At 36.9% G+C, this 15325-nt stretch overlaps 1 protein-coding gene across 2 annotated transcripts; it reads left to right on the top strand.

The window, feature by feature from the left end:
• Positions 1–224: 224 nt before the first annotated feature.
• Positions 225–12987, top strand: UBE2B (ubiquitin conjugating enzyme E2 B; the record flags this gene model as incomplete). 2 transcript variants are annotated; one of them, XM_079703860.1, is made up of 6 exons in its annotated part: positions 225–268; positions 2344–2424; positions 3950–3975; positions 7688–7777; positions 11097–11185; positions 12436–12987. In XM_079703860.1, 6 exons carry the CDS (start codon positions 225–227, stop codon positions 12562–12564), a joined length of 459 nt encoding a protein of 152 aa, XP_079559986.1. In that variant the 3' UTR covers positions 12565–12987. The 2 variants fall into 2 exon arrangements, with proteins under 2 accessions (XP_079559986.1, XP_079559987.1); XM_079703861.1 differs by lacking the exon at positions 7688–7777.
• Between the last annotated feature and the right edge of the window lie 2338 nt (positions 12988–15325).

The following is a 15325-nucleotide window of genomic DNA, read 5'->3' as shown; positions in this document are numbered from 1 at the left end:
TAACGAGCTCTCCTACGTCCCGTCCCCTTCTCCCCACCCCTCACTCCATGGTACTGGCCGAGGGCGGAGGGATCTGGAGGCGGCGGAGGGAGACGTCATTGCAGGGTTGTTTGTGCAACCTCGGCTGAGGCAGTGACCCACAGTGATTCGGCCGCCGCGCCGGCGGGTGGGGGGGCTGCGCGGGACTCTTTTTTTTCAGACTGACCGCGGGGCAGCTGGGGAGCATGTCGACCCCGGCCCGGAGGAGACTTATGCGGGATTTCAAGCGGTAAGGGCCTTCATCTTCGCCTGGATGACGGCTCCTCCCCAAAGCTACGGGGCTGCAGGGCGGGGATCCGGGACATCTTCCTCTCTGACCCTAAGAGGGCCGCTGTGGGCCCAGCGGGACGGACGGAAGCCCAGTCCTAGCCCCCGTTAGCACTCTCTTGTCCTTGCCTGTTCATTCGTCCGACGTAAGAAATTTCGATACCTCCTCGCCACCCCCTCCCCCTCAAAAAGTAAAAAGATGGCCATGGGCTGTCCTAGGATTCCCTGCTGCCCACTTGTCCCAGTTGCCCGGTGTCTCGCCCTTGCGTTCAAACCTCATCCCCTGCACCTTGCGGTACCTCCTCTCTCTGCCCTAAAAGCAAGCGCGTGCAGAAGCCTTTCCCCCCGCTACCTGCACCAGTTAGCTTTGTTCGATGGCCTTGCGGTCGCCTTCGAGGGCCAGGGTTGGGGCCAAACCCTCCCTCCCTTCCCATTCTTTCTGCAGTGAGGGTGGGGTCTGATGCTCTAGGGCCGGAGGTTAACAGATCCTCCGAAACCCGACTCTCTCCCCGCCCTCCTGAAAGGACCTTGAGAACTAGCTTAGAGGGCTGGGACTCGGGCTGGCAACCCCAGCTGCCAGTGCTTTCTGGAACTCAGCTCTGTGGCCTGGTGTATAAAAGCCCTATCTATAGCCTCCAAAGCCTGGGGAAATGCCGCCTTGGAGACTGGCGCTAACCTGATACTCCCTGGGCCTCCTTTTGTAAAGTAGGGTTTTGTTAGGAGGTGTTGGGGTTAGAGAGGAGGAAGTGACTTTTTTACAGTTGTTTCCCGTTGATTGAATGCTTGGAGGTACGGGGAGAAAAATGACCGAGAACACTTAGCATTACGCTCCTCTGCGCATTTTTAAGTGTTTTTTTAGGGAGACCCGCCCTGCTTGAGGCAAAATACCTAGTGTAAAAACTTAGAATGGCGGCTCAGGAAGTAATCTCTCAACTTCATTATAAACCCTTAAATGAGGCACTTGGAAGCCATTGTTTGGGGCTTTGGCCAGTTTATCATTGAGTGTATTCGTAACTTAGCCTTTATCTTTGGTGGGCGGGCTTCAAGCAGCATATCGTCTAACGCTTCTGTTCGTTGTGGCCTATTCTGCTTGAGGCTGACTAAAAAGAGCCATTCTGGGGGGTGACTAATATCAAGTATCATACCACATGGCAGTCTATATATATATATAATGTTTATTTTTTTTTTTTATTTTTTACTGAGATGATAGTCTTTAAAAGGAGATGCTCTTTTTGGTGCAGAACTCGCTTTCTACAGCTTGAAACCAGTAGATTTCAGATTAGCTCCCATGAGTGAAATTCAAATATTAAAACTTCCCAGTTCGTGGCCATTGTTACCCTGGTTTCTCACTGCAATTCACTGCTTAATTCTGAGTTGTATACTTGGCATCTTTGGTAGTTTTCCAAGGGTCTTCGGTTGCAAGAATTTGATTATGACAAATGTTGGAAGGTAGCTTTGTATTGAGTTGCATGATCTGAGAGGTAGATTTAGTGTTGGTGCAGAGCTTTTAAAATAGGGACTGAGGGGAAAACCTAACCAAAGCTTTGATTACTTTAAAACCTATTGCTAATTGAAGCAAATGGGATAAAGTAACTCTACTGCCTAAAACTAGTTTCCTAATTAAATTGGATATACGTGTGTTTTCAGTCATTTAGTGTTTACTCTGAGGTGGGGGTTTTTTTGTTTTGGTTTTGGGGGGAGGAATATTTGGTGGCCATGTTGCACAAGTAGCTGTGGTTAGGACTCACGAAGGCTTTGCATGTTCACAACAGTAAAATCGTTTTTTCACTTGAGGTTTTTACTTTGTTGTTACTGTTGAAGGCAGTTCTTGAACGGATATCTTAACTTTGGTGATATTTGAAGAGGGATGACTCCAAAGCACTTTTAAGTCATGGTTTATTCCAGCTCAGCGCAAGAACAAGGAAATTGATTTACTTTGTTTCTCAAAGTAGATGGTGTACAGTCCATAGGTGTTCTGTTTGGCGTTTTTAGTGGCCTTAATGTTCAACTTTTAAAATTTCTACTCTGGATTTCTAGATTGCAAGAGGACCCACCTGTGGGTGTCAGTGGCGCACCATCTGAAAACAACATCATGCAGTGGAATGCAGTTATATTTGGGTGAGTTGAAAGAAATGACAAATGGTAGGTGTGGTGATTCTTTTAAGAAAAGTGAATGTATAACAACTAGGGAAGGGAGCTGAGGGATCAGGGATCTTACAAAAACTGCAAAGGTAAAAAAAAATTCTGAGAAGAGTTTTGGCAGTTACATACAATTTATGATTTTATGATCACTTTGGGCTTTACTTGATAAAAATATCATTTGAGACTAAAGGAGAAAGATAAATTATTTTGTGGAAAATGTGCCAAGCAAATTCTTACGCTTGCATTCTACTAGAACTGTAAAAAGGCTAGGAACCAAAAATACTAGAACTTCCACCATGGTAAGGATGTAAATGAAAAATGTTTCACACCTCAGTGTGAAATAACTGAATGGAGCCTTTTGAGATGCATTCTTACCTTTTACAGATAGTATATATTTTATACATGCTTTTTAATTTAAAATTTCCTTATGGTTTTTCTTTAGTTTTCTAGAACTGGATTTTATTTTCTTTCACTCTTTTTAAACTAGGGTTTTGCACTAAAACTCTAAAGGAATACTTTTGTAAACAATTCTGAATTGCTATTGAATCAGTTATGAGAGTCTACGTTAAAGACTAGTGGAAAAATGAGTGTAGTTCACCCTTCTAATTCAGGCTGTTAGCATGCTTCTTTGAGATCCTGAATGTGCCTTGCAAGTGGTAATTAAACTTCATGTTGCTGCTTAAGAAAGATGAAATTGGAATGTGGTAGCAAGGAAAAGATTTGGGCAAAAGAAACTGGCTTTCTTGGTGACATCAGATAAATCCAGTCGATTTGAACAAGAACTGTTGCTCTTTTGAAAAGCAGGAGACTTTGGTGTCATAATTATCTTTTTTTAATATAAATTTATTTATTTATTTTTAGTTGCATTGCTGCGCATGGGCTTTCTCTAGTTGCAGCGAATGAGGGCTACTCGTTGCAGTACGCAGGCTTCTCGTTGCGGAGGCTTCTCGTTTCAGAGCACATGCTCTAGGTGCTCAGGCTTCAGTAGTTGTGGCGCACAGGCTTAGTTGCTCCGTGGCATGTTGGGATCTTCCTGGACCAGGGCTCGAACCCTTGTTCCCTGCATTGGCAGGCAGATTCTTAACCACTGCGTCACCAGGGAAGTCCGTGGTGTCATATTATCTTAAACTAAAGGGTATTGATTTCCATCTTACTGATATACATTGAAAGTAAGACTTTTCCTCTTAAGAATACAGATACTTACAAAAGGGTTGGTATTTATGAACTGAATTCTTTTTGTGCTAAAATTATGACAAGTTTTTTTTGGTTTTGTTTTTTGCAAAGCCACCCTAAAAGGAAAACTTTGAAAATTAAAGTTACCCTTTATGTCTACATCAATAAAAATCCAGGGCTGAGGTGATACTAAATTAACAATAACTTAAATACTCCACAAATTACCAGAATGAGCCCCTCTTTCCCTGAGTTTATTCTTTCCACTTGTGAAAATCAGGAAAAAGCAGAATGAAAAACTTCTTTTAATCAGAAATCTTCTTGTTTTCAGACCAGAAGGGACACCCTTTGAAGATGGTAAGTCATTCTCAATGTTTTCTATTAAGAGGCTTCTTTTAAGTAGGGAATTGTAACACCAACATATCTAGTTAACTAGTTTCTATTGTTAATAGGTCAAATTGTAACTAAATAATGCTACTGAGAATTTATAGTTTACAAAGGACTTTCTTCTCAAATCAGCTTGATCACCTTCATTACTAGTTCCCTCTGTTACTTTGATATTGGCTGTAGAACTCTAAGCCTAGATTAGATGGTGGGGTCTATGTTGAGAATAGTTTAAATGACCTTGTAGCATGCTAAAAGTGTCCCTGAGGTAAACATCAGGAGGGTAATCATGCTTTTTTAACTTTATGTATATTGATCAGGTGCTGAGCTGACATTGTTCTTAATCATACACAGTGACCAGTAGCTTCACGTAACAGCTAGCATTTGACACCCGTAAATAGTTACCATTCTGCAGGATCTTTTGCTGCATTTTGCTCTTCACCAAGAGCCAGGAAAATGGAAAACTCCTTCTAATATGTATTTATAGTTGAACTTCTCAAATTGATTTTAACCAGATACTTAGTTTCCCTAATTATAGCATGAATTTTTAAAAATTGTTAAACAGGTTTGTCTTAGTTATCACAATGGCTTCAGAATTAACCCATTGAGGATATTTGTACAAATAATGATTGCAGAAGTATTTTTAAGGAGATAACCTGAATGTTCAATAGGGGAAATGGTTAAGCAAATTATGATATATCTAGACTCTAGAATATTATGTACCTGTTAAAGAATAAGGTAGATCTGGACGTATATCTGAGGAGACAAAAAAGTTGCAGAATGTATGTTGTAGTACCTCATTTTTACTAAATATATACATGCAAGTGTGTGTGGTTAAAGGGGGTTATATACCATACTGTTACCAGTGGTTACCTCCAAATGGGGGGTAAGGAGTTGAAGGGAGGTACTCAAGGAGTTCAGCTTTTTACTTTATACCAGAGGATTCTTAAGGGTGGTCCATAAACCCCTTAAGTTCCCTGTGACCCTTTCAGGGGTCCCATGGGGTCAAAACTCTTCATACCAGTAGTGACACATTTGCCTTTTTCATTGTATTAACATTAGCTCTGATGGTACAAAAGCGTTAGTGGTTGAAACTGGCCTTAAGCAGTTTAGCACCTTGGCATATATCAAGACAGTGGCACCAAACTGCTGGGAGTCATTGTATTTTTTGCATTTTAAAAGATGCCAGTTTCAGTTTAAAATGTCTTGATGAAAAAGTGGGAATTGATTAATATTGCTAAATTCTGACCGTTGAGTATGAATCTTTTTAATATTCTGCGTGATGAAGTTGGAAGTATGCATGAAACTCTTCTCTTGCATACCAAACTATGATGGTCGTCTAGAGGGAAAGCAGTTCTGCAGTCGTTTGAGCTGCAACTTCAATTACTGCTTTTTTCATGGAACATTTTTTACTTGAAGGAGTGACTGCAGACAAACTCCAGTTATTTAGATTTGAGTATGTATTTGGTTGACATATTAAAAGTTACCAAAATGAGCTGTTAGGTCAAGCAAAGTGACTGACAGTATTTGTAGCTGCTGATAAAATGACAGCTTCCCAATACTTTTAAGACTTCTCTCATGAGATCAGTAGGTGGTATTACCTGTTGTGATTTTTTTTTTGATGGAGTGTATATATAATGAAATATGGCAACATTTAGAAGATTTGGATAACTCAGTGAACCAATATTTTCCAAATGGCCAATGTATTAGAAAATTATGGATGGATAAAAGATATATGCAATATGCAACAGTTGTTAATGTAACTGATGCAGAAAGTTTATGTGGTTTCAGATTCTACATTGCAGCTAACCTTTAAAAACGTACCATTTCTTTGGTGTAATATCAAAGAATATCTACAATTATCTGAAAAGGCTATGAAAATATTCTTTCCTTTTCATTTACATATTTGTGTGAGGCCTGATTTTCTTCATGTACCTCAACCAAAACAGCACGTTGCAACAGATTGAACGCAGAAGCAGCTAAGAGAATGCAGCTGTCTTCTATTAAGCTAATCATTTAAGAGATTTGCAAATACGTAAAACAGTGTTACACTTCTCACTAACTTGGTTGGGGGACATATAGTTATTTTCATTAAATTTTACTTAGGTTAATGTGTAATGAGTTTACAGTTGTTAATAAATATGTTAAGTTTTCCTTGAGTTATAGTATCTAATAAATATAGATAGTTAGAGCCTGTGATGTGCTGGAGGCAGCTTATACCGATTGTGAGAATAGATTGTTTAAAAATTTTGGGGAATTTTTGCAAGTTGGTTATTAAAGAGCCCATATTTTAAAATTATTTTCAATTTTTGGTGGAAATACCATAAAATGGTATGCTGTTGCATGTATCTCTTCCCAACTTCACATTCAGTGACTTCACTTTGGAAGCTTGGCGTGGTTGGGAGTAAGACTATAAAAGGGTCCTGAGACCCCATAATGTGAATTTTAAAAGGTTAAAAAAAGCTGTTTCATATTTGTGTTTGTCTGAAGTGTTTATGTTGTACATTTTTATAATTAAAATTAAAACTGTAAAACTATATAATTAGGTATAAGGCTATCTTTGCTAATGAACTGTACATTTCATAGAATCTCTATTAATATATCAAAATGTGAATTAAATATCATCTTTGATTTTGTTTGTATCTTTGGCCTCCCTAATCCCAAATTTCCAAACAAAAAATGTAAAGAGGTAGAGATTACATACTGAATATATGACTAATGAAAATAAAATATTAAATATTTTACTGAACACATGCCTTTGATACTGGAGTCATGAGTTTAGAATTTAGGGTGAGAAAGGGTTTTTGTTCTGTTTTTTTAAACTGCATTGATAAAATAAGGAAAGAAGCTTGTGGAGACATCTGGAATGGTTTTAAACTTTTATTGACTTCATTAGGAATAAGCCTCAACTTACTATGCCCAAGGTGTTGTGGTTGGAGCACCTATCCAACCTTCAGGTAGATTTCCTCAAAATAAAAGGACTCTGGATAGTGAATAAATGCAAAAAGAGGCTAGAAAGACAAACACGAAACTAGTAACGGTGGTTGTTTCTGCTAAATAGATTTGGAATTTGAGTTAAGAGCTCTTCTTTGTACACTCTGAACAGATTGACTTTATTATAAATGCATAATTTTTTTTAAATGCCTGTTTCTTTTGACCATAAGATAATGATTTAGACTGACCAAAATGTACTGTATTGGTCTGTAACCAACAGTAGGCAGTTACACTAATGCTTAACTGATTCTTGGCATACTTAAGTGATAGGGACAGAGCAGACTTTTCACATTAGTGGCCATGCCTCCAATCTGAGTCCTTTGTCATGTGGTGGTGAGCCCATCTCAAAATCATTTGGCACCCCTTTCTAAGTTACAATAAATTATTTGTAGTTCCTCAAATGTGCATTTAAAATTTTGGTAGCTAGGGCAAAATTGCTTTCCAATAATATGACAGTTAATGTTCCCACCAGTAGCACATGTAAGTGCTGTACCCCCCAAGTGCTTGCCAATGCTGTATGTTATCAGTACATAAATAGTATATTTAGTATGTTTTATGTGCTAAACCAAAATTGACATTAATTTTTGTGTGGTCGTGCAAAAGCCAGCACGGGCTTGGGATTTCATTGATGAAGAGAGAGAAAAGTTATGCTTGTCTTTACTGTAATTATTTTGGTTTGTTTTCTATCTAGGTACTTTTAAACTAGTAATAGAATTTTCTGAAGAATATCCAAATAAACCGCCAACTGTTAGGTTTTTATCCAAAATGTTTCATCCAAATGGTAAGTAGCAATTTATTAGCCTTTGAAAATGATAGGAGGAAAAAAGAGTTGTTTCATCCTTTTAGGTCTTGCCCATACTTCTTGTTATTAGGGCCCACTTCTAGATGTTGCTTCTATGTCAATATTAACCATACTTTTGTAGTCTGGAATCTTATCAAGGTTCCAGATTTGAGGTAAAGTTTTGTTTTAATAACTTCTGATTTTAAAGTAATATCTATTTATTTATCAAAATGTGAAAGATACTAAAAAGAATTTATAGCTTAAAATGTAGCTTGCAGGTAAATGTACAAAATTAGGATCATGTTGTATGTAAAGTTAAGTAATTTATATATAACATGAACATTTTCACTTATTAGATATTCTTTTGTATCTTTTTTTTCTCCTCCTTTGGCCGCGCCATGCGGCTTTTGGGGTCTTAGTTCCCCGACGAGGGATCGAACCCGGGCCCCCAGCAGGGAGAGCGTGGAGTCCTAACCCCTGGACCACCAGGGAATTCCCTATATCATTCTTAATGGCTGCAAAATGTTCTGTTATATGAGTTTATCATTATTTATTTAATCATTGTCCAGTTGGTAATTTTTAATTGTTTACAGTTTTAAACAGCACATTTTTCTTGAAAATAAATCTTCTCAAATACCCATGAATAAGTTTTTAGAAGTAGGATTACTAGGTCAAAGGTTTGTATGTTTTTAAAGGTTTTTTAAAAATACAGTTTTCCTCCCTTGTTACTATTTTTACTTTTAGCAGTTTATTACTAGTTTCCATAAATGATTGCTAAGTGACTCTCTTGTAATTAAATTTGCTCTTCCTGACTTATTGCTCTTTACTTCTAATAAATTTGTATTCCTGGATTATAAATTACTGTATGAAAGACTTATTTTCCAGAATATTTAAGTTCTCTTTCCTTTTTATATCATTTGCACATTTAAATGTAGTTTTCCCCATTAGTTAATTTACTTTCAGGAGGAACATTTTCAGAGGTCCTCTTGATTGTGCGTCTAGTCTAGAACTACAGACTACGTGAGAAAACTGCAGGCAGATAGGGATCTCCATACTCATAGGAGAGAGGTGTGTTTGTGTGTCTGGAATCAAGGTGACTTCCCAATAATAGATTAGATCATAGATTTAGCCTTTGTGCTTTATTGCTGTGAAGTTGCTTTTTCTTTCAAGGTCTTCCCCCACCCAGAGGCCAGGCAGCTTTAATTTTATTTTCTGTTTCTGTTCTGAGGAAATTTTCAAGTCACTTATTATGATTTATTCTACTGTAGCTTTACTAGCTTAGACTTGTTAGTGAATCGACCCAAACTGTAGTAAGGGAGCTCTGTAAATCAAGGTAGAAAAGACTGTGGAATGTGCAAGGAGTATATGTGTATAGGTTTAAGATTTTCAGCCTTAACAAATTTATAAGGAAACAGTGTATTTGATTTTTCTTTTATCCCTTCATATTAATAACATGGTTTCCCTTTTTTCCACTATCAGTACCTTATTTAGTTAACTTCCTAGTTTGCTTTTTTTAAACATCTTTATTAAAAGATTCACATACTGTGCTACTCACCCATTTAAGTTGTACAATTCAGTGGTTTTTAGTATCTTCACTGAGTTGTGCAACCATCACCATTATCAATTTTAGAACATTTTTATCACCCTCCCCAAAAAATCCCATGCCTATTAGCAGTCACTCCCCATCCCCATCCCCCCCTGCCTCCCAGCCATAGGCAACCACTGATGTATTTTCACTTTTCAGGTTTGCTTATTCCGGACATTTCATATAAATGGAATCATTTAATGTATGTGGTCCTTTGTGATTGATTTCTTTCAGCCGACACAGTTTTCAGGTTCATCTGTGTTGTAACACATACCTGTACTTCATTTCCTTTTATTGCTGAATGATAATCCATTGTATGGATAGACTACATTTTCTTCATTCATCAGTTGATGGATGTTTGGTTTCTAGTTTACTTTTGGATTACTTCTCAAAAATAGTTACTAGTTCAAAACTTTAAAATCATTTTACAGTTTTATGGGTTTTACAGAGGTGATGATTTTTGCTTTGGACTTGCTAAGTTTGACGTTCCTATGGGATACACAGTAAGCGGTTGACTATGCTGCTTTAAAGCTGAGAGTTAAATCCGGTCTAACGCTAACAATTGGAAGAAACTAGCACATAGATAGTAATAATTGAGGCCATGAATAAAATTGCCCAGAGGGTGTGTAAAGGGTAAGAAGGAAGAGGACCGAGGATAGAGCCCTGAGGAATGACAGTACTTAAGTGTAATTTGCCTCCTCTCCCCAAAAAGGCCTCACTTATTCCTGTTTGATGCAGAGTGGTCTGGCTTGTTCTGCATTCCACAGTTTGGCAGTATCTGTAACATTTAAATGCATTTATCCTTTATCAACACAGCGATTCTGCTTCTGGAAATTTATTGTAGAGATAAATAATCTGGCAAGTTCTGGATAAAAATTTATGTTCATTGTATTCTCATATAATCAGTTCAGGAGGGGGGAAAAGCCTCTCAGATGTTAGACTTTTAAAACGGTAATCACTTGATTTTTATTTTTATTATGAAAGGAATGCATACTTATTGGAAAAACAAATTATAAAGTACAAGGAAAGGTAAAGAAAATAATACCCTTCATAATCCTACTATTTACAGATATCTACATTTTGGCATTTAGTCTTACAAATGTTTTTGTGACTGCATATACTTCAAATGAAAATATTTATAAATAATTCTTTATAAAAAATGGAATTATCCTAAATAAGTAATTGGAAACTTATTAATGTAATATATTGGTGGTGTCATTCTACATTAACATATGGTAGATTTATATCATTTCTGGCGGCAGTATTGGTATGTACCGTTAATAACGTACCATTATTTAGCCAGTCCCCTCCCTGTGGACCAAAGGTAGTTTCCAGTTTGTCACTTCTATAAAGAGTATTATAGTGAACATCCTGTAAATAAAACTTTGCATGTCCATGATTATTACTTTTAGAGTGGAATTGCTATGTCAAAAAATTAGCTTTTTTATCCCCCCAAGAACCTTATTTAGGAATATTTGGAAATGTGGAATTTAAACAGATTTGCTATATGGTATGTGATGAAAAAATTTAACTCTCACTCAGCCTCCCGATCAAAAGGCGCATAAAGAGTCCTTAGTTTGAGACTGATTTTCCTGTAAGACAAAAAGTTTTAGTTATTGACTAATGTTCAAGATTTCTGACTGAGCCAAGCATTCGGTTTGTGATAAAAGTTTCTCTTTAATTGTTAGGAATGACAAAGTTAATATGTAACCAATTTTAGTGTTGTCTTTGCAGTGTATGCTGATGGTAGCATATGTTTAGATATCCTTCAGAATAGATGGAGTCCAACATACGATGTATCTTCTATCTTAACATCAATTCAGGTAAGCATGTGTTAGGATGCATCTTAACTTTTCAAGATTCTATAGGATACAATTAGCTCTTTTAGGATCAATTTAAAGGCCACGTGAGCAAACTAACCTTCCCAACACTAAGGTAACCAGTGGCAGAGCTTGGACAAAACCCTCATGATTTTTATACAACCGATCTGCTTTTTCATTCCTGACCACATTGGATCAAATACGCAATCATTCTGATCAAATTTAAGTATAAAGTGTTCTCACAGGTCAGGTGTTTGTTTTGTTTCGTTTGTTTTTTGGGTTTTTTTTTTTTTTTTTGCCACACCACAAGACTTGTGGAATCTTACTTCCCTGACCAGGGATTGAACCCATGCCCCCTGCAGTGAAGGTGCAGCATCCTAACCACTGGACCACCAGGGAATTCCCTCACAGGTCAAGTATTATTTGTACCCACAAAGAAGAGTCTTCTTGGGGAGAGATAAAGATGATTGTTTAGAAAAAAACATAGGGACCCCAAGAAACTGCCAAGTGCAGAGAAGCATTGAGTATGTTGCCCCATCCAAGAAATTCTATTTTAAACGAAAGTAAATAACTATTTGCCAGAGCACTCTGGCAGAATATTTCAGAGTTGACCTTGAATGACAGTTTGGGGGAGGGGTGGGGGGTGAGTGATGTTTTAGTTATATGGATTTGAGAGGAGCAGAAGTAACGTTTTTGGTTTATGACCTTTTTAAAGTTTTTTCTGTCACACTTCTGCTTTAATTCAGGTCATCTTATAAACTGTTTTCAGCTTTCCTGTTTCATTCCCTTGCTGCTAGGTGCATATGTTTTGTTGATTAAAGGAAACAAGGTACACTACCCAACTTACTGTCAGAAATTTGCAGCCTTACCTCAGTAATAGAGTTTAACTTTGGAAAATGTTAGTTGCTAAGCTATTTTATAGATATTGTGTGTTAACCAAATCAAGTTATTTCCTAGTTAATGTCTCAGTATGCTGAAGAATACTGTTCTTTTCCAATTTCTTTGAGATTAGAGGTCTTAAGGCAATTAAGAACTATCTGTTCTGAAAGCTTAAGTTTTCTAGCAGCAGGAAGCTTCTTACTGTATCAAACCATTTCTGAAAGTACTTAGATCTAAAAATATGTAAGACGTACTAATTTCTGTCTTTCTTCATAGAATAATTTGTTTTATGCAACTTCTGTGCTCCATATCGGACCCATGTTAATATAAAGAATAACTCTACAAATATGTTTTATCTCTGTCTTTCCTTCTAGTCTCTGCTGGATGAACCAAATCCAAATAGTCCAGCCAATAGCCAGGCAGCACAGCTTTATCAGGAAAACAAACGAGAATATGAGAAAAGAGTTTCGGCCATTGTTGAACAAAGCTGGAATGATTCATAATAGACAACTGGTCTGTTAATCTTTTTCATCATTGTTGTGTATAATTTACCTCTCAGTAGAAAGGCTAACAAATTTTAAGTGCCACAGGTTTTAAGGATTCTGCAGAAAAAAAAAGTCCTTTGGTTTAGAACCTACAAAAGCTTGTGTATCTTGATTAATGTACTTTTTATTGCATGGTGTGAACTAAGTTATTGCTTACATAAATTTGTAATATATCCTGTTTGTATTTTTTTCCAAGTGTATAATGTTGGTGTGGAGTTTTCATGACAGAATATACACATTTTGTAAATCTGTACTTTTTTCAAATATTGAATGCCTTATTTTTGAATTCTTTAGATTTTTAAATTGGAGAAAAGCACTTAAAGTTTTTTATATATGAATATTACATGTAAAGCTGTTAAAATACATAACTTCAGTGCAAGAGACTTTGTCACTTATTTCCTTATCTGAGTAGGAGGGGTTAATAAGTCTCTAGCTCTCCATCAACTGATAGTTTCATTTCTAATTTCAAAAGAACAGATTTATATTTTATCAAGAAATTCTTCAAATTTGATTCTAAACACCAATTATAATCTCAAACTTTATTTTGAATGTACCTATATTAGTTTCAGTTGAGCAATTACATACATAACTGGTTTGATTCTGTCCAACTCTGTATTTAGGCCACTTGTTACTGTTTCTTCATGCACTACTTACTGTTAAACTCTACCTTTTGGGATTTCACAATTTGCACCTCCACCACGAGGAACTGGCACCTCTACCATGAGCAGAGAGCTGATGCAACTTATTTTGCTGCTTGATAGCACTTTAAAAGATTTTTGATAATGAAAAAAGTAAACCGTCAACATTTACCAAAAACCCATGCCCCACTATTAACAATAAATAAGAACTTGTTGCATTGGTTTGAACAAGGCAGATACTTGGAAGGAATCTTGGTGTAATTTAAATATTTGAAAACTGCCTTTAATGCAATTGCCTATCTTTTTTTTTTTTTTTTGCGGTACATGGGCCTCTCACTGTTGTGGCCTCTCCCATTGCGGAGCACAGGCACTGGACGCGCAGGCCCAGCGGCCATGGCTCACGGGCCCAGCCACTCCATGGCACGTGGGATCTTGCCGGAGCGGGGCATGAACCCGCGTCCCCTGCATCTGCAGGCGGACTCTCAACCACTGCGCCACCAGGGAAGCCCCTGCCTATCTTTTTATTCTGGAAAAATGTTTTAACACCAGGGCCTGCTGAGTTGATTTCTCTTGTGGAGACTTTTTTTTTTTTAATCTCCTAAGTTGTATAAAAGTTGTACTGCATTTTAGTTTACTGGATAAACAAAACACAGTATTGAAGAAAGCTAATACAAAGCTATCCTATGCCTTCACATAGTATACAAAATGGAAAATATACAAGTAAATTCCGTTGAACCACCTGTGTAGTCTTTCTAGCAGTTAAAAGAGCTGTTTCATTAACCCCAAGAGTTTCTTGCACATTCATACTAGCTTAGTAAGCTAACAGCTTCTTTTCTATTGAAAGACTGATTTCTCTACTGGAAGACTGTAGGATGGCAATATCTATAGGTTCTGTTTATTAAGCAAATTTTAGAAAGGATAAGTGCTGGTGTTTCCCTTTTAAAGCTAATACTTGGGAAATTTGGGGGTAAGTGTATGATCTTAGGGAACTTTTGATACAATTGAGAGTTAACTCACTGGAATTATGCCCCCCCCCAAAAAAGATGCTTTATTTAAAGGTACTTTTTGGTCGTATCAAATGTGTGATACTTCTATATTCAGCTCTAAAACAGTTTCTTTAGACATGTACTCCAGTGACTGTCTCTTAGATTAAATATACAGTAGCTATGATAGTCTCCCCTCTTATTTCATTAAATGTTATTTGGATACTACTTCAAAATCTATTTTTATCCTTAACCTGTTTTCCCTATTTAAAACTGAAATATTTCAAGTATTGATAGATAATTATAAGGAAGTTACATCTTACTTCGCAGGGAGTTAATGAGCTCTAACTCCTAAATTCAACACATGCATAAAACTCATATCTAGCCCCCATTCCTACTGGAGAAAATTCTTAGGGAATGTTCCATCTCTCAATTACTTTCACAATTTTTTTCTTCAGCCTTGGAACAGATTCCTATTTCTTTGGTTGAATACCAGATGTACTTCAATTTACAAAGTCATGTCATGCAAAGAATGTTTAAAATTTACTACATAAATTTTGTAAATGTATGGTACGGCCAGAGGCTAAAACTAATTTATTTTGGTACAAATTTGGATTCATGTTAAAGATTAAGTGCATTTGTGATGTGCAATTCCTCTGTAACAGTACTTCTCACATAACTCTCTGTGCAAGGCACTATTCTAAGCACTTTAACATGATCACATTTCAAACTCAGAGTAATCTTATGAGGTGGGTACTACCATATTACAGATAAGGAAACTAGGTACAGATCAAGTAACTTTCTCAAGGTCAACCAGCCAGTATGTGATAGAGCTGGGATTTGAACCCAGGCAGTCTGGTCTTTTAACCAATAACTGTACTATCCCTTAAGAGATGTTAAGGGATTGAGTTTAGTTTTAAAACTCTACTGAACTTAAATATTCATCCCAATTTGTGAAAATATCATGTTGATTGAGTTGATAGACTTGTGTCTATCCAGTGAAGAGGTTTTCACCATTTTCCACTTTTTTTTTTTTGTAATGTAAACAAGTAAAGTCTGGATATAGGAACACTGATCTCTGATAGAAAGCACTCTTGA

Source organism: Hyperoodon ampullatus, assembly GCF_949752795.1.
Source record: "Hyperoodon ampullatus genome assembly, chromosome: 4".
Taxonomy (NCBI): domain Eukaryota; kingdom Metazoa; phylum Chordata; class Mammalia; order Artiodactyla; family Ziphiidae; genus Hyperoodon; species Hyperoodon ampullatus.
This window is presented reverse-complemented; position numbering and strand designations above follow the sequence as displayed.